At 29.2% G+C, this 20,644-nt stretch overlaps 1 protein-coding gene across 1 annotated transcript; it reads left to right on the top strand.

The window, feature by feature from the left end:
• Window positions 1–38: 38 nt before the first annotated feature.
• Window positions 39–19,482, top strand: LOC136974156 (uncharacterized). The gene is made up of 6 exons (XM_067268958.1): window positions 39–157; window positions 1,711–1,854; window positions 5,173–5,376; window positions 12,909–13,126; window positions 18,423–18,549; window positions 19,279–19,482. Exons 1-6 carry the CDS (start codon window positions 98–100, stop codon window positions 19,480–19,482), a joined length of 957 nt encoding a protein of 318 aa, XP_067125059.1. The 5' UTR covers window positions 39–97.
• Window positions 19,483–20,644: the final 1,162 nt, after the last annotated feature.

The following is a 20,644-nucleotide window of genomic DNA, read 5'->3' as shown; positions in this document are numbered from 1 at the left end:
CCAGTGTCAAATTTTACTTTTTTGTTGTTGAACTTTTCTAAAATTATTAAAAGTAACTGTAATTTATGAAAAATATTTTCTAATACAAAATATTAAAATGGAATGGTTACAAGCATGTAAGGATCAAGCCATGATTGGATGCCCAAGTTGGAATAAAGTAAGTATCATTTTATTATTTTTACAGAAAAGAATATTTAGCTAATTTGAATATTGTTTATTGCAATATATATGAATATAATAGTGGAAATAATTTATAAATATTTTGTTAATAACTATTTCTAATTAAATTATTATTATTATTTAAAAATATCTTTATATAGTGTTTTATTGCAATTTTATGATTATAAATTATATACTATAAAACAGACATTGAAAATGTGAATTCTAGACTACCTTTCTCATAACTCAAGTTTATGCCATGCAATAGCTAGGCACGTACACAGGAGCGGATCTAGGTTTTTCGAGGCCTAGGGCTTATCGAAGTCCAATGGGGCCTCACTTTTTGTTAATACAAATAATACTATAAATTATCATTATTACTATATTATTAATATTAACTATTTTTTACTATACGACATGTGCTCATTGTTAATGAAAAAGTATTAAAAATTTATGATGATAATTTAATTTTTGGGGGCCCAGGGCTTAGGCCCTACTTGTCCCTATGTAGATCCATCCCTGCACGTACATTTAAAAATACTCCAGTTTGAAAAGGATATCTCTAGTGTATGATGTCAAACATTTTCAAAGCAACTTTAAATTTATTTGAATTAAATATTATATTAATTTTTGTCATACTAAGAAAAGCTGTTTAGTTAAAACACTTTCATTCATTATTAAATATTTGAAAGAACTATTTAAATTTAAGTCACCCTTGATATATGTGATTTTGATGCAAGCAGTTTTAAGTTAGTGCCAGTCCATTCTGCAGGAAGTTCAACATTGCTAGCTCAAGTGAGCTCAGAGCTGGTAATGCTAAAGCAATCCCTTCAGCCCACTCCTTACTGTTAGCTAGTAGGAAAAAGTAAACCCTAGTTATTTCCTAGTATAGAGCTCTTATTTAGATTGTTAAATTTTTATTTTCACATTTAGGTGTAATTTTTGCAGACATTCCTTTTATTATAATTCTTCAGCTTTTATAGAAAACTACAAAGAAAAAAATGAGGCATCAACTGTGCAGAAATGCTTGATAAATATTTTGCTTAATTTTTAAAATATTTTTACTGTTTCTTTCCGGGCTGCTTTATTAGTCAGTCTAAATTCTCTATAATCAGTCTTTTTTAATACTATTTTTCATAATATGTTTTCATTTCATGTACTACATTGTATTTTGTCTAAAACTTTTAATTAATTAATAATTCTTCAATAAACTATATTTTTTTTATTTGATGTTTTCATTTTCATGTTTTACTTCCTCAAATGAATATAAATGCAAAAATTATGATTTCATATGAATTCTTAATGATCATGAATTAAATAAAACGTGCCCAGCAAAAATTATATAAACTTTCTCAGCGAAGATAAGGTGTTAGATTTTGTTTATAGATCATGAATTAATTTATTTTCCATTGATTGTTAACTTTGATATGTGCAGTTTTGATATACTTGTGGAACCAATTAACCTCATAAATTGAGGGTGTTACCTGTACTTATTTTTCATTTTAATAATTAATTAATTTTAATTTTTTAAGTAAGAAGTTCATTTTTCAGGTAAGAAGTGCTGTAGAAGAAGATTTGGCAAGGAAGGTTAAACCCCAATTGAATGATATTTCTCGAAGACAAGTTTTGATAGAATTACTTGGTCCTCAGTTTACAAAAAAATATATTCCTAATCAACCAGGGGATCCATTTCCAGTAAGTTGATTTTTCTCAGCAAAAATTTTATTTTATTTTATTGATATTTGCAAATATTACTATTAATAAAAGCATACAAATTCTTAATGACTACAGCATACTAAGTTGTATTAAAAACATTTTAGTGTATAAATTAGTGTACTTTAAGAAAGAGAATGGCAACTGTGTTAAGTTATAATAATTTACAAAGCATAAATATAATAGCATTATGTTAAATTTAAATTTTATCAAGACTATTGTTAAATCAGTAGAAGTATTTATGAAATTATAGTATATAATAAGAATTTCAATGAATGTGAACTTATATACTGATAAATTGAAAGCTGCTTCAAACTAAATTTAATGATATAAATTTTTAAAATATTAAAACCCCTAAAAGTTATTTTGAACAATATTTCAGTTTTTTCTTTTAATAAATTTGAATAATTTAACACATTACAATAAATGAAAGATATACTAAATAAATGTAGTTATATAAAATGTGTAATAAATAACATTAAAATCAATTAAAATAAGAAATTTACTTTAAAATAGTCATGTGAAAAGTTGAAACAACGATAAATTTAAGTTCAAAATCAAAAATTCTGCTTTACTGTATATTGATTAAATTTAAAAATTTTTTATAGATGATATTTTGTAAATACAGTAGAGTGTAGTTTATCCAAATCAATTGGGGACTGGGGTTGTTCCGATAACCGACGATGTACGAAAAAATATATTAACCTATCCCGTGTTTAAATTTTTCTCCATTGCATGTCGTTATGCGTTGAATTTTCATCTATATTAAGCCTAAAGTAAATTTTTTAAAATAATAATCGTAGCTAAAAATTATTTATTTATCTTGTACCATCAAAATAAATATATTGAAAAATATAAAAACAAAAAAATTATATTTTGGAAGTTAATCTAGTATCAAAAACGTTCGATTCGGCACGACACAGTCCGACCGGAATGCTTTCGGTTGATCGACTTTCGGATAAACAAAGCTTTACTGTAATAATTTTATTGAACTTAAAAATATTTAAAATTGCACATAATTTAAATTTTTTTAAGTTTAATGAAATAATAATTTTAGAATAGGGAATATACTTTTCTATGTATTTTATTTTTTTATGTCAGTTTTATGTTTTATGGAGAAAAATGGGATGTTTTATAGAAAAATTGCATAGTTTTATAGGCTTCATTTCATGTGTGTTTATTTGGAACTTTATTAGGATTCAATGTCACTTACTTTAATTTCAATAAGTATAAATGAAATAATAATGAACAAAATTCAACTTAAATAAAGTATTTGACATTTAAGAACCAAAATATCAAAGATGAATGCATATAATATAAAGTGGATTTTCTCAAACATTTAAAATACACAATTTTGAATAATGAGAGTGAGAGATGCAATGTTTAAATTCCTTCTTGACTGAAAATTCCTCTGTGTCTTAGTTATGTTCTTTAGCTATTAATGATGTCATATTGTTTGAGAAATATTGACTTCTTGAAATTTGTTGCAATGAACATGTTGAAAAATAGTTAAATTCTTTAATTATTTTTTTAGTGTGTCACCTTTGGAGAGGATTCAAGCATATACTGATTAGTCAACACAAAACTATTATTATTATAAGTTCACAGTTTATTCAAATCAAATCTTTATTACCAATTAGGGAAACCCCTATTGTCAGGGATACAAAAAAGATATACAAAATATTAATAAATTAAAAATTAAAACAAAGTTTTGAACAACATGAACATCAAATCATTAGAAGCATTAATTAACAGAAGTACAATTCAGTTCATTAAAAGAAATTACAAAATGTATGTATTTCTTAACTGACACTAACAATAACTTAGTATGGTATGGTAATACAGATACAAGTAAAAACTTATTTTTTATGATATATACAATCATTTAATCCTTTTTTTCTGACATTCAAAAATTAGATGTGTGACATAATTTTCTTTATTGCCACAGTTGATTAAAAAAAGGCAATTTTTGATTTTTATGTCTTAGTTAGACTTTACATTAACTTAATGGTAACAAAATTAATAAATACATGTAACTTAATTTATTACACTTATAATAAGGCACTTCACCAACCTTGGCCATTGTACAAGATCAAGAGTGAAACTTGCAATTGTTTTTAACAGTTTATATTCTTAGAATAATAATTTATGTTTCATCTTTATGTAACTGTTTCCAAATAAAAAATCAAATGATTCTGACAATTCTGTAACCAACTTTATAGACAAACCTACTTTATTAAAATTTATGTTTCTTGTTATAAGTATTTGATTTTTAATAAACATTTCATTGAGAATTTTTCTTTCCACTGTATCTTGATTAAAAAATAATTTCCCTGTAAATTTTAATACTGTTTTAAGGAGTTTGAGAGAAATATGAGTTCTGTGACAGTCTATCCTTAACATGTTTTTCAATTTTAAAAATATATTTTATAAAATTGATTTTGTATCACTTCTGATAAATTAACTTAAACTCCACTCTGGAAAAGCATAGTTAACAGTACCCATTATAATTGAATCAAATAACTTAAATATCTGAATAACGTACTTCTATTCTAGCCAACTCTCTATCTAGTGAGATTTCTACTTATAAACTAAAACTTTTCAACAGTTTTATATCTAGAAGTTTTAGTTTATAAGTAGAAATTAAAGTTAAAATAAGTAGAAAATAAAGCTAAATTAAAGATCACCTTTAGATGGTGATCGTCTCCATCTCCAAATTGATGGTAAATCTGCGTTCTGTGAGCACGAAGGAAGAAAGAAAATGAATTAAAGATGGCAGAGATCACCATCTAATGGTGATCATCTTCATCTTTAATTCAGTATTTACCATTAATTTAAGTGGTAAAATTTTGTTCATATTATGCAATATTTAAAATACTTGTGGTTTGTTTAGAAAACAACTCTTATGTAATTGAGAATCTACTTTATTATCAACTATGCATTCAGATGCAAATTTATTTTCAATTCTTGTGAAGTAGTTGTAGTATGCACTGTGACATGCATATAGTGTTTTTTTAATTTATTATTACCTATTTTATTATAGAATAGATAAAGATTCATATTGATTTTTGTTTTACAATAAAAATATGTAAAGGTTTCTTTTATTTTTTTGCAATCAATATTTTGCAGGATAATTATTCAAAATGCCATTGATGGATTTCTTAAATAATAATTATTACTTAATAATGAATACTAAAACACGAGTAGTCTAATTTAAAATATTATTTAATTTTTAATGTTGATTAAAAGGATTAAAAGGGCCACAGAAAAGATAAATTAATATTAAATTACTTTATTTAGGAGTCTACTATCAAATCATCAAAGAAGAAAGAAAAATTAGTACAGGAAATGAAATCCTGGTTAAAGAAAGAAATGGATAAAATACTGCTTGAAAAAGGTTTGAAGGACAGCAGTGGACAGCCTCAAGGAGAGTTGATGTCGTTTATGAATCAGTCTGGAGATATTGTTTCCAAAAATGTTAAAAAGCAGCTTCGACAAGGACGAGTATGTTGATTAAAAATTTCTAGATGTTTTGTAAATTTTTTATACACACAGTTTTGATAGTTTGTTGTTACTTAAAATTTAAATCTCAGATTTTGGAATTTGTTTTCAAAAATAAATCAATGATAAACTTTTTATGGATTAGTCATCAGTTTTAATTTTAGTTTGAAGTAATTAATTTTGTCTTTTCAAGATAGTACATTTTTAGTAATAAAATTATGATGTATGTGTTATCTAATGATTATTATACATGTCATATTGTTAAGATAAAATTCAGATGAATAAAAGGTGGTGTCATTATTATACGATATTCTTAATAATACAATATTTCCATATATTTTGATATTATATTTATTCAAGAAATAGTTTAAAAAATTATCCAAATAAGCATTTAGACTTCAAAATTAAGATTCTTAGAAACTTTTTTGTGTTACAAAAGATTAGAATAATTAATTTCAAGAATTCAGTTTGAAAGATTTTAAGGTACTAAAATTTCATCTATATTCTCTAGTCATTCATATAATATAAACACTTTCCAGCTTTATTCTTACAATTATTTTTAATCATTTATTTTATTTCATACATACATGTTTTGGACCAGCATATGTCGCTATATGCTATTTATTTACCAATTTTTAAATTTTAATTCACAGTTAAACTTTACTAATTATACAGTGTTTTGAAAAATTGTATTAGTTACTGATACTGATTAATTAAATATTACCATTTCTGTGATGTTTTGCTTTAATACCATAGTTTGAATTTTTATCATTTTGTTGATCTCTATAAGCCATGGACCTTTCTATATTCAAAACTTTACAATTTATATCATTGTTTGTAAAATGAATAGTGATAGACATCCACATAAATGAAGTTCAAATTGATAAACATTGATTCTTTCATGTTATGAGATAATTTTTGAAATTCTTTTAAATTTTTTAATATTTTAATATCTTTAAACAATAAATTTACAAAAGATGATGATGATTAATAAATATAGTATAATATAATAATTTAAAAAGGAAGATATCCAGTATATATGTATTTTTATATACAGTAGAGCGTCGATAAGTGGAACCAATTGGGGACTGGGGTCCTTTCAGTTAATGATTTGTTCCAGTTTCCGACTTTGTACGAAAAAATACATTAACCTGTCCGATGTTCAAATTTTTCTCCGTTGCGTATTGCTTCCTGTTGAATTTTTCTCCGTTGCGTGTCGCTTCGTGTTGAATTTTCGTCGATTTTAAGCCTAACGAAAATTTTTATAATAATCATCGAGGCTATCGTATCGTTAAAAATTATTTCTGCATTTTGTACAAACAAAATAAATATATTAAAGAATATAAAAAACATGAAAATTATACTTTAGAAGTAAATTTAGTATCAAAAACATTCGATTCGGCACAACACAGTCCGACTGAAAATCGTTCCACTTTCCGGTTATTCCACTTACCGACGTTCCACTTATCGACGCTCTACTGTAATTACAAAGAGATACCTGTAAAAACTCATGTTATTCATGCCACAAACATATCACTAGCAACAGTAATATTAACTTTTCACAGGAATGGTTTATCTTCCTTTAACACAAAAGTATAAAAATATCAATTGACAGTTTGAAATTACACAATAATTAACTTAAATAAAATATATTGCAGTACATTGTATTTGAAAAAAGTTTGTCAATCCACAAAAATAACATTTTGATACATCTCTTCTATAAGAGCATTAAAAACACTGGTTACCTTGATTGTTTTGTACTGGGTAGCCGTTATTAATGGTGGCTACTAAAGATTAATAGCAAGGTTGAGGCTGAAGTTTTAAACGCGAAAACGTGTACGTTGGACATTCAGCACCACTTTCCTGTAATCCTAGAAGTTTGACAATGGTGTTTGGAAAGTCAGTGGAATCATGCTCGACATTCCAAATGCCATTGTCAAACTTCTAGGCTTAGGCCGAGATTCCACTAGCATAAAAATGGGTGTAAAACCCTCGCCGTAAAAGCCTTTAATCACGTGACCATGATATTTTATGCCCGAGCAGGTCGTAAAAACAGCATAAAAGCAAGTTGAGCAGTGTTCAACTTTCAACGCAAACACGGCCGTAAAACGGTACTATCCACCAATCAGAAGTCAGTGAAATCTAGGTCATTGTGATACGGTGCGAAAATGGCAGAAAACGAGTTTTTGTGTATGTTCTCTCGTGGCTACTCTAGAATAGATCTGGAAAGATTTATCGAAAACATCCGAAAGTATTTGTGTTTCTACAACAAGAGGTATACCTATTAGAATAATGGATGCCTGAAACACGTGATATGGACAGCCAAAGGAAAATCCTCCAATTTCGAGGAGTATATAATAAAAAAGCTAAGCTTATAAGTGCTGTATATTATCTTAATAATACGATAATAAAAGTTAATATATGAAAGTAAAGATATTATTTTTACTACATTTGTAATTATAGTACAAAAAAACTTGTAGAATATAATCATTGTCTTTATATCAATATATCATGTATACAACCATACAGGAGTAACTTCGACAGCACCGTTGCCGTAAAAAGTTCTCTAGCGAGACCTCCACCGCAATCCAAGCACAAACGCAAATAGGTCACGTGATTAAAAGTTTTTCGGCGAGGGGTTTTACGCTAGTGGAGTCTCGGCCTTACAGGAAAGCGGCAACGAACGTCCGACGTACACGTTTTCACGTTTAAAACTTCGGCCTCAACCTCGCTAACGATGGATTATTAATCTCTCGAAGGAAGTCTTTACAGTTATATAAGCTAAGCAATGCTTGTGTGACCTTTTTAACATTTCATATATAGTTAAAACCGTCTATAGAGATATTTAGCAGAACAAGAAAAAATATTGTAGTAGAGAAGCTTATTGTTATAGTGAGAGTTTTTAAAAAAGTATCCCTTTCCTCATTTTACCCTGTCTGTCTACAAATACCATAATTCTACAAAATTAGACAATGTCAGAACAGAAAAACCTATAGTATTATTAGACATTTATTAAAAGATTAAAGTGCTAAAACATCAAAAACATGCTAAATCTGGAAAATTGCTTTCATCTCTACTGATGCCTACTGACTATAGTTAATGTTCATTTTGGAATCACTATTAAGAGAATACTACATTTTAATTTCAAAAACAAGCAATAAATTAAAATTTAATTAACTGAATTATTCTTGTAGAGAAATGAAAATGCTATGCATTTTACAAGTATGGTCAAAGAAGAAATGTATTGCTAAACAGATTTATTGCAATAGAAGATATCATTCAGTTGGGTGAAGTTTTACATTAAGCTAATACAAATTGCATAAATATTAAATACTTCTCATTAATTATAAAAATTGAAATTTAATATAATCAGAATGATTGCAACATAATATTAAACAAGACAGTTGTTTGTAAATATGATTAGGACATGAGAAGAATTAATTGAAGGAAAAATCTTATGGAATATCAAAATCAGTGAAATGAAAGGTTTGGTCAACAAGATAAGGCAATACATCTTGAGAGGTGCCTCTCTGAAGGGCTTTCTTTGGGTAACCAGCCCCTATTTAGGTGTTATACACACAAAGAAAACCTGGAAAACTCCAAACGGCCAGCTCGTTGGTCGGACGAAATCTCGGGACCACCTTTCAATTGTTTGGCGACTTTTATCCACTCGGCCACCAGTGAGAAAAACAAGTGAATTTACAGCACAGGTTACGAAATGAATGAAGATTTTAATAAGGCTATTATAGGAATTCTGTATGATTTTTATCACACAGAGCTCATAATGTAGCTTATTTTAAAGTCATTTAGAGGACTTGCACTATTATATTGTGATAATTACAACCCCAATTATGGCTAAAATTGATTATATTAAAAATAAAAATAATTTAATTGAAAAGAAAAAATTATATATTACGATAATGCAAATATTTAATGTTTTAAAATATCTTAAAATATTAAAACATTTTCAAATTATAAATTTGCTGAATAAATTATTAAAATGTAGAAGTAAACTATTAATAATATAAATTGATTGTAAATTTTTCTGAATTGAAAGTCCAATATTAAAAAAAGATGCATTTTTTTTTAAATATGTAGAAAATTTTTATGAAATTTAATTTTTGAAAACGTTTGGATTGTTATTTTTAAAAATAAAATAATTAATGATCTTATATCAATTTCCAAGTGTTTTATATACCAGGGGTGGCCAACTTTTGTGCACGTAAGATCTACTTTTTATCGTAAAAATGTGTCGCGATCGACTTGTTGTCATAGGCATAGTCTAAGTGGGGAGGGGGAAGTGTGAAATACATACTATGTTTATACACTGTTTCAGTACGAAGTGCACTCACTGCTTATGAGTCGAGTCATAACTGCATGCATACGGTTGCGTTCGGTTACAAATATAATACATTAAGTCAAGACATCGCTAGCGATCGACCAAAATTGGCTTGGCGATCGACTTGTTGGCCACCCGTTATATACAATCATCGTAATAATAGATATTTTGAAATTATTCAATTTTATGTTATCTTAAGTAAATTGAAATTTATAAATTTCATTTTTTGCTTAAAATTTTCTAATATTAATTTGAATAAATCTTCTCTTTAACATCGTTAATCCTACTTTCTATGGGGTTACCACTTTTTCTTTGCTTCGTTCTAACGTTGGATGTCCTTCCCCCTTGTCTTTTGTTCTCGTTTGAGACTAACAGGCAACACCAGCTCTGGGGCAGTCCCAAATGATATATCTTTGAATAATAGTTCACAAATTTTAAATTGAATTTAATAGTATGCATATCTCAACTTATTTTACTTCTTTAAAAATTCTTGGATTAATTAAATTAAATTAATTAATTGGATCATTTCAGTTTCTTTAACGATGTAAGAAATTAGATTTTTATCAAATCCATTCAACGAACAAAGCGATAATAAACACAAATACGTCACACTAACCTTGTATAGCTTTGCATATAATATTTAGAACGTAACACTAACATTTTCGACCCATTTCTAGGGTCTTCTTCAGGTGTTCTATAAATTTTTCTGGTGCAATATGAGTTTGATTCCATTTTTAAATGTTTTACTCTCCAATGCTTCTATCTTTGAAATTTATTTTTTAAAATTTCAAAATTTAAATCTCCGAAAGACGCGTGTCTGCACCTGTCATAGCGTTTCGTCGTAAATAGCCTGCAATGCTCTCAATAGTCGTTTTTCATCTTTAAAATTGATTGACAGGCCTTTGCAGTCTGCTTTAAAAGTTTCTAATGTCTCTAGATTTTGCAGTTGGTTTGTGTGTCGGATTTGTTGGATCATTGCTGCTTGTTGTAGATTAGACGTAATGACGTTTTCATTAGCATATATCACTTAGGTAGTATTGCTTTTCTTTTTTTCATTGTCCATTTTGTGCTCGTGGAGCTGTTGTTTGAGCAATCTCTTTGTAGATTTGACATATACGAGGTCTCTATCGAATCTGTTATCTCATAGCAGAATTTTATATGCTCCCGGTGTCCTTTCAATTTCCGCCCGATCTTTCTCATTCCTTAGCATGCTCAATATATCTGGCTTACATCTGTAGGCTATTTTTGAATTAGTGTAAGCCCAAATTTCTTGATATAGGGACTGCATAGGGCTCGTATGTTATAGCTGTACAGTAGGAAGAAGCATCTTGTTGTTGATCCTTTTTTGAAATCCTATTTAATTGGACTTTGAGTTGGTTTTTTTTTTTGTTTATCTGCCATTCTATATATTAAACTTTTATCGTAGCTGTGATTTTCAGCAATTTCTGCAATTTTTCTTATTTTCTTCCATTTGTTTTGTTCTTTGCTACAGTGTGTGTAGGTCCTCCTGATAAGTGCTTTAAAAGCTGCCATTTTGTAGTTGTATGGATCGTTAGAGTTGGCTGGGATGTATATTAGGATGGCACTTGGTTTTCAGTACCGTATTTTACGGACTATAAGACGCACTTTTTTCTTTGAAAAATTGCCTCCAAAATTCAGGTGCGTCTTATAGTCCGTAGCGTCTTATAGGTATTTTTTTAAAAATGTTTAAAAATTAAGGTGCGTCTTATAGTCCGTAAAATACGGTATATCTTGGTTTCGTGATTCTTCCGGGTTGCAATTCATGCACTGTATAAATTCTTTGATGATTGGCTTTGTCTTCCATATGGTGCATACGTCATCGATATATTGCTTATACACTTCAATATTGGGAAGAAACTTGGGGATGATGATGGCTTCTAGAAGCCATACTACAATTATAGCTAAGTCCCCTGACAGTGGGCTACCCATAGGTACCCCTCTTTTTTGAAGGAACATCTTCCCATCTAATCGTAAGCACGAGGTATAACATATTCTATATGCGATAGTTCTAGTATTTGTCTTTTAAATTTTGAAATTTAAAAAAAAAAAATTTTGCTGATAGAAGCATTGGAAACTAGAATGTTTAAAAGTCAGAATCAAATTTATATTGCACCAGAAAAATTTATAGAACACCTGAAGAAGACCCTAGAAATGGGTCAAAAACATTAGTGTTACATTCTAAATATTATTTGCAAAGCTATACAAGGTTAGTGTGACATATTTGAATGAGATTTTTATTGAAAATATTGTGGGAAAATACATATATGAGTGTTACTCTGATTTAGAGTTCTAACAAATGAACCGAGCTATGGCTTGGGATTTTGAATGTGGGCTCGGTTCTTGGCTGGAGTCCAGAATCTCGGCTTGACTCGAGTCCACATTCCGAGGTAGCCTCGGTCCCGTCCGCTTTGAATTATCGGAGTCTATTGTACACTTTTGCTAGAAGTGATTGTTGTTTGTATCATTTTAAATTATTACTGTTTATTATCTTTTTATAATTCTCTTAATCTAAAAGTTAATAATTTTTAGGTTAAAATAACTGCATGTCATTCTGACTTAGAGTTTATAGTTCAGTTGTTCAATGCTCAAGTAGTTTTTATATGAATACTCTTATTTTAGTAATATATAAATGAAAACATATCTGACATACTGTGTATCTGTTGTTATCACAAATGCAACGTTAATTTAAACAATGGACTCTGCTGCAACTCAACCCAGCTTGGTTCTGGTCCAAATTCATGGTTTGTCTTGCAGCTTGTTTTGTCAAAACCTCTGCTTGGCTCGATATTTCCAAATAGCCAAGCTAAATTCCAAACTCTTCTCTGACTTTTGACTTCTACAGATATATGTTTTTATTTGAGAATTGTGTAAATCTCAACATGACTTTTCAATTAGTTCTTATAAAAACTATATTAAAAAAAAGGTATTATTATTAAAGGTATATTACAATTATTTATATATTAATAATTGTTTTGATGTTTGCATATTTTATACTTTAAATATTATACTTAAATTTAATTTAGAAAATATTATTAAAGTATCTTGGTGTGACAAAACTGCATGGATAAATGAATGAGTTATTTATATTTTATTCAATTCAGTTATATAATGGATTTGTAACTGTAATACTTTATATCAAATTATTACAGATAAACATGTAATTTAATATTTTTAGAATGGCGATAAAGGGTCGAATTACAAAAGAAGCGGAGGATTACAAAATTCCACCGAGATAGTCGGAACGGCAATGACTTCCTTTATCGAAGATAGTCCCGAATTAGTTCCCGATTTAACAAAATCTTTGAAAAAATATACTATTATTTTCCCTCATTCTCTAAGACCACATTTGTGGAGAGATTATCTTATCAGAAAAGAAACCCAGAAGAAAAAAGGGTAAGATTAACCTATTCGACATTGAAATTTTTCTCTGTTGCCTGTGACTCCATATTGAATTTTTGTCAAAGTTAAGCCTAACAAATTTTTTTTTAAAAATAATAATCGTGTTTACTGTGTCATTAAAAATTATTTTTTTATGTTGCACAAACAAAATAAATAACACTCAAACTTGTTTTTGTGCGATTTGTGTGATTTTTTTTGTGCGGTATATGAAATTCAATCAAATTGGTATACCACACAAAAAAAATTGCACAAAACAAGTCGCACAAAAACAGGCTTGAGTGTATATTGAAAAATATAAAAACAAAACTAATTATATTTAAAATTTATTTTGTATACTAGTACTTTCTATATATTAACAGGACTTATTATACCGGAAATTATGGATGCAGATATTTAGTCTTACAGATCAAAAATAATGTTCTTTATTTAGTTCACCTCGAACACACACGCTTTAAACACGTGTTTCGGACTCGTTCGTCCCTCCTCGGCAGGCCTGTAAACGACACTTTCTACAATTAACAATAAAAACATTTCTCGGTACAATTATAACTAAAATTAGTTAAAAACACAAACATTTTCCGACAATAAATTTAAAAATTCTTACAATTTCTGTATTTCCGATCTTCTCTACATTTCCACTTAAACTCGCGATCCACGGCAACCATACAATTTTACACATTCCTAATTTTTATACACTAAAATCAGTTTAAAACGATAAATTTAATTATTATCTAAAATATTATTATTTCAATTAACTTACTTCTTTTTGTTTTATTCGTTTCTACTTAATTTCGATTCTAATACGTTCCATCACATCTTTTATACCTCTTCCTCCCCCTTTTTATAATGCTTAACCATGATTGGTGGATCTCTCTACCATTGTTGTTATTCATTTTATTAGTTTGCCTAATTATATTTAAATGCTCAGACAGTTGTCTTTTATAATTGTTTTTTTTTTACTAGAATTACTTTTTAATTTACTTTTACTAGATTCTTTATAAGTGAAAGTGATCATTATCTAATTAATTCTAAATTTAAAAACTTTACAAAAAATTCTCAAATAGACTAGACTTTAAAAAATGTGTCATCTTACTTCATCCCCTTCACACATCAGGAAATAGCAGTTTCATGATGGAGTGGATGTTCCTTTAGAAACTTCTCATCTGCCTCAATATGTGAAATGTTAAAATATCAGGAATGTCACACACCATCACGTAATAACGTGAGATTTTATTTCCTGATGGTGTGTGAAAGGAATGAAGTGCAAAGACTTTTTTAAAGTATTGTTTATATGAAAAATTTTGCAAATTTTTTATGTTTATACTTATTGTCCTGACCATTTTATCAAATATATATCTAGTTAACTGTTTTCTTCTGGAGAATTTTGTTATTTTATAGACTATTTTTTAATAAAAATTTGTCTAAATTTTTTAAATCGCAACAGCTGGTGACTGTACCTATTTTAAAACAAAATTATTATAAATCACTAATTTTCATTTAATCAAAATAACAGTATTTCTGAAATTTTCAATAAACATTGAGAGCCTATCCCCTCATATGTAAAGGATGAAAATCTTACAAGAATAGCAATCTGGAAATATTTTGTTGTGGAATTATTTCAGAATACAGTAGAGAGTCGAAAATCGGAATCAATTGGGGACTGGGGTTGTTCGGATTAGTGATTTGTTCCGATTACCGATTATGTACGAAAAAATATATTAACCTGTTCGATGTTCAAATTTTTCTTCGTCGCGTGTTGCTTCGTGTTGAATTCTCGTCGATTTTAAGCCTAACGAAAATTTTTATAATAATAATCGAGGCTATCGTATCGTTAAAAATTATTTCTGCATTTTGTACAAACAAAATAAATATATCGAAGAATATAAAAACATAAAAATTATCAAAAACGTTCGATTCGGCACGACACAGTCCGACTGAAAATCGTTCCGATTACCGGCCATTCCGATTACTGGGGTTCCGATTAACGACTCTCTACTGTATTGTGAAAGTACCATTTGTTTGCTTTTGGCTACTGTCTTAAACAGATTTGGCTACCTCTGTCACTTGCCATCTGGCCACAGACACTGTTTGTAAGAATACATTTGTATTTAGTGTGTTATGTGAGACAGAATGACTAGGTTCGTGCACATGTTCTAGTTAATTCTCAGATATTTACTCAGTTAAACACAGAAATCATCATAGTTGATATAGTGCATGGAAACTATTGATTACACTAGTCTACATGATTTTCAGAAGAGATACCTCAGTGATTTTTTTATAATGTATTTTTCATGCCGAAATGGAAAATGTGATCAGAAATGCTCTATCGTGTCACGTTATTTAGTTATTTGACTTTAAGGGCAGTCAGATGTTCAATCCCAGCTCATGTAAAAATGGCAAACTTTGACTTGTTCCTCTTGTGGTGGGGCATATTTTAACCTGTTTTTTATTTAATTTTTCAGTCGTAAATAAATTTTTTATTTAAAGTAAAGATTTTGTCAAAAAAATTCTTAAATTTAAAATTTCAATTTCAAAAGTGAACATTTTTACAATCGACACATCCAAAACTACTGAATTGTAAAAATGTAAATTACATTTACATTTTTACATTTCAGTAGTTTTGGAGAAATGGTACATCCAGATATGAGTAAGATTGCTGACGAAAGAACAGCCGCCCGATTGGCGCCAGTTTATAACGTATTTATTCCTGCACCCACGCTTTAACCAACGAATCATCGACTGTAAACAAAGAAGACTAATTATTGGTCTTTGAAAACACGTTATCTCCGTGCAGCTCGATACGTTGGCAAGTGAAGTTGTGTGTGGTAATCCGTGTTCAATTGCAGATAAAATAAATTTGAAATTTTTTTTTCCTTTTTAAATTTTACCTCGACATTTATTGAAATATGCGGTGGAAAACACGTTCGTGTACAAATTCTCCGGATGTGTTTTGTTATGTATGTGGCGAATTTGCAACAAAGAGTCAGCATAGGCCCATTTAAAAATTGATGAAAACTGTCTATGGACTTTATTTCGGATGTCCACTCGGAGATCAAGACAAACAATGGGCATTGCATTTAATGTGTATTAGGTATTATGTCAAGCATCACGCAATGGTTACGAGGGGAAAAGGAATATTTGCCTTTTGCTATACCAATGATTTGGTGAGAACAAGCAAATCATTATGACGACTACTACTTCTGTTTAGCAAAGGTCAGAGGTTTCTCTGCAAAAAATAAAAGTAATATTGTATATCCAAATATTCTATTGGCTATGACACCGGTTCCTCATGTAGAGAATTTACCTATTCCCACAGCCCCAGTTTCTTGGCAGGAGATCTCTGATTCTGAAGAGGATTGTTCTGATGTGGTGGCACAAGGTTCAAGAGATGAATATTTTATACCAGAAAAATCAAATAGTGAACCACAACTCATTTCACAAGATGAACTAAACAATTTGGTTTGCAACAGCAAGCAGAAGTGTTAGGTTCATGCTTAAATCAGTGAAATTTATTGCATAAGGATAACAAAGTTTCATTTTTCAAACACAGAAATAAGGATTTAATGAAATATTTCACTATGGCTGATCAGTTGTGTTCCTGTTGTGATATAAATGGTTTGATGTCTGAGTTGAATATTCCTTATAAAGCTGATGATTGGCAGTTATTTACAGACTCATCAAAAACAAGCTTAAAAGCAGTGCTACTGCATAATTCAAACAAGAATCCTTCTATACCAGTAGTACATGCTGTTGGTTTGAAAGAAACATATGAAAATATGTCATTAATTTTAAAAGTAGTCAATTATAGTGCTCACTTATGGCATATCTGTGGCAACCTAAAAGTTATTGGTCTTCTTCTTGGACTGCAAGGTGGCTTTACAAAATACTGCTGCTTTTTATGTCTGGGACAATCGTGCAACAAGTGAACATTATGTGGTTAAATATTGGCCAAAAAGAGACACTTTCACTCCTGGGCAAAACATTATTAAGTATGTTCCATTAGTCAACCCTCAGCAAGTAATTTTGTCCCCTTTACATATAAAATTGGAGTTGATAAAAAATTTTGTTAAAGCACCGAATAAAGAAGGACCAGAATTTAAACATATAAGCCAAGTGTTTCCTAGGTTAAGTGAAGCTAAATTAAAGGAAGGAATATTCGTTGGACTCGGATTAGAAAATTAGTTAATGATGAAAATTTTGACATGAAGTTGAATAATATAGAGCTAAGGGCATGGAAATCATTTAAGGATGTAGTCCATGGTTTTCTTGGAAATAACAAAGCACAAAATACTGATATTTTTAGTAAAAAAATCTCCTGCTGAACTATAAAAATTTAGGCTGCTGGATGTCTTTAACAAATTCATTTCTTGCATTCTCATCTGGACTTTTTCTCACCAAATTTGGGTGCAGTGAGTGACGAGCAGAGTGAACTGTTTTACCAGGACATATTGCAAATTGAGCAGCGTTACCAAGGGAGATGGAACGAATCGATAACGAGTGACTACTGCCGGTTTCTGCAAAGAGAAGATCCTACCCCACACCGAAGGAAGAAGTGATTATTTGACTCCAGTTATAAAAATCTTCGGGTACTTTTTATGTCTGTTTTAGTTACGTTATACGACAGTTTTTTATGTAATCAGCAAAATAAAATATGCGTATTAGAAATTTATTTAGCTTTGCATGAAATTTTATATACCAATAAACTTGGTCACTGTGGGAAATTCACATTTTTCATCAATTTTTTAATGGTATATAATAAAAATGTGGTGGGTGATGGAGAAAAACTGGCTTCATTTTCAGATTCAGCTAACAAAAAAGAATAAAATTCATTTATTGTTGTTTCTGTTCTGAAAAATTTTTTTCAATTTGTAGATTAGTGTTATCGACAATATCAAAATGAAAAATTATGGATGGCAAGTATCGAGTATATCGAGACAAAAATATCCATAGTCCATAGTATTGTATACTATAATCCATCGCCAGTGTCACGAAAAGAACTCTCGCAAACAGCGAGCTTTATATCTTAGTGTGAAGAATGTTCTCCAAAATCTTTGCAAATATTTTAGCAATGCCCTAGAAAAGTTTTTATTAATGAAATGATTCTTTGATTGTTATCACTAATTTTAAACTAAACATTAATATTCTCATTCATTAAGCTTAGGATTATTATAAAATTTGAATTGTTGTTTTATATATTTGTACCATATTCTGATGTCTCTCGACATTATGTTAATTCAAAACATTTGAAGAAAAAATACATATTGATACATTTTATAATGTTTTCTTCTAGAAAAGGACATTACCAGCAAATTATAGACAGTTTTCAAAAATCATTGTCCATTTCAATGAAAGAGTTGAAATTAACACGTGTCACTCGTAGCTCGATATGGAAGCAAATCGATAAGGAAGTACTCCAGGTAAAGAAAAGTTAAATTTTATAAATGTAACTAATATTAAACTTAACGTTTTTTAAAAAATATATAATATTCTTAAATAAGAAAGAAACTAAACTGTTTCGTATGGTAATATCGTAGGAGATAAATTTGGAAGTTCTTTAATTATTTCATACAAAAATTTCAAACTCGACACAATGTTAATAAATAAATAAATCGAGCGGCGGCTTAGTTCGGCCTACGGCCGACACTTTTATTAAAACGTATTTTCGGCAAAATTTCCGACCGTCCTCGGCCTAGAGCAACTCGTTTACGGACGAGAATTGCCGTTCTACGGCATTCTAAATTTTTTACGAGCCGGTGGCATGCGACTTTTGGTGGCAGCCCAGCAAGTCGATGCTGCATCAAATATGCCCTTACGTGTATAAACAAAACATAATGTTTAAGTTCTATAGATTTCTACATGAATAATAATAAAAATAGACAAAAAAACCTAGCATTTTTTAAAATGACAAGCTGGTTAAAAACCAAATCTGTAGAACATCACTCTAATTTGTTAACTAAACAGTTCTTTGTTTTATTTATTTGCTTCATATTTTGAAAATAAATTCAGTCAGAACTCATGAACAAACTGTTTAATTTTAGATTAGAAAAAGAGAGAACTTTTATAAAAATAATTTTAGTATATTTGATTAATAAATAATACATATATAATTATCATAAACTTTATAATGTACATTTTTCTCCTTTCAGATTTACCACAAAACAAATAATTCAACTGATGAAGATATTACGGAAACTGCCCAACTTCTCAATATCGTTCACATTTACAATAAAAGTTATCACTTGTATTATATTTATTGGGCAATTATGATTCAACAAATTTTTCTTCATAATGACGAATTTGATAAAGGTTTGTATCAAAATTCTAAAGAAATTATGAAGTTGCAGAAGTAAACATTTATATATTTACTACTTTCCTTAGTTTTTATTTGTATATATTTAATCTAACACTGTAATTATATTTAATCTATTTATATCTATATATTTAAAAGCAAACAAAATCACTTATTTCATACCAGTGATTCATGGCTGTCTATTGTGGCCCTCTGAGTAACAAATACAACTTTACATAACATATTACATCGTATTACAGTACTGTACATATTATATATTGATATATATAAAATATTTTTTTAAAGTCAGATTTTATTGGACTATATTATTGCCAGATTTTATTGGACTATATTAATGCTACTATTAATAATTAACTGCTGTAATAATGCTGCTATTTACGATCATAGGGTGAACCATCCTGGTGAATATATTGGTGCTACTGTACAATGATTGAGGAACATAAATACATCATTCAAAAAGGTCTTTCCACTACGGCATTGGCTTCTTTCACCATTGATAACGACGTCGGGGTAGACTTTGATAATGCACGATTACCGCAACGGTGCGAGGACCAGGCCGGTCTAAAATATCTCGAACAGCCGGAGATATTTAAAGCGTTTAAGAGGGGAACGGCGATCAATTTTAAAGAAACGGATTCGTTGGCAGCTGTGTGGAGGGCGTATTTTGACGTAAAATAGATTGTCATCAAGTTTGTCTTTATAATTTATATAAACGTTGTATTTTTTAAAATAGGAAACCAGTTTAAAGACTAATTTTTTTAAATCGCTACATTGAGCATGCGCGTATCTTCACAACGTGCAATTTTTAAATTTTTGGAAGGTGGTGCGTTCTTTTACAAACATTCCAATACATAGAAACCTGATGATGACCATTAAAGATGGCAGAAAATGTTTGTTTAAAAGAGAATTAATGCTGGTTATAGGTAATTGCTTATTTATTTATTGAACACCAGTGATATCGTGGTGATTTTAGCAATTTTTTATCAATCTCATGATCCAGTAGTACTGTCACGTAGTCTGTTATAATGTTTTGCATTGTACGATAATTTATATCTTAAATTAATCATCTTAACTTGTCTATCTTTATTAAAATTATAAAACACGAAATACATTTATAATGTTACATTTATAGTGACTTACATTTTGTCACATGATTATTTTTGCTATTGTGTGTGACATTATTCATAAGCAAAATGTTAAAA

This window comes from Centruroides vittatus, unplaced genomic scaffold, assembly GCF_030686945.1.
Source record: "Centruroides vittatus isolate TY-2023 unplaced genomic scaffold, ASM3068694v2 contig_345, whole genome shotgun sequence".
NCBI classification, from domain to species: Eukaryota; Metazoa; Arthropoda; class Arachnida; order Scorpiones; family Buthidae; genus Centruroides; species Centruroides vittatus.
Note: the sequence above shows the minus strand (reverse complement) of the source record. Positions and strands in the feature narration are given on the sequence as shown.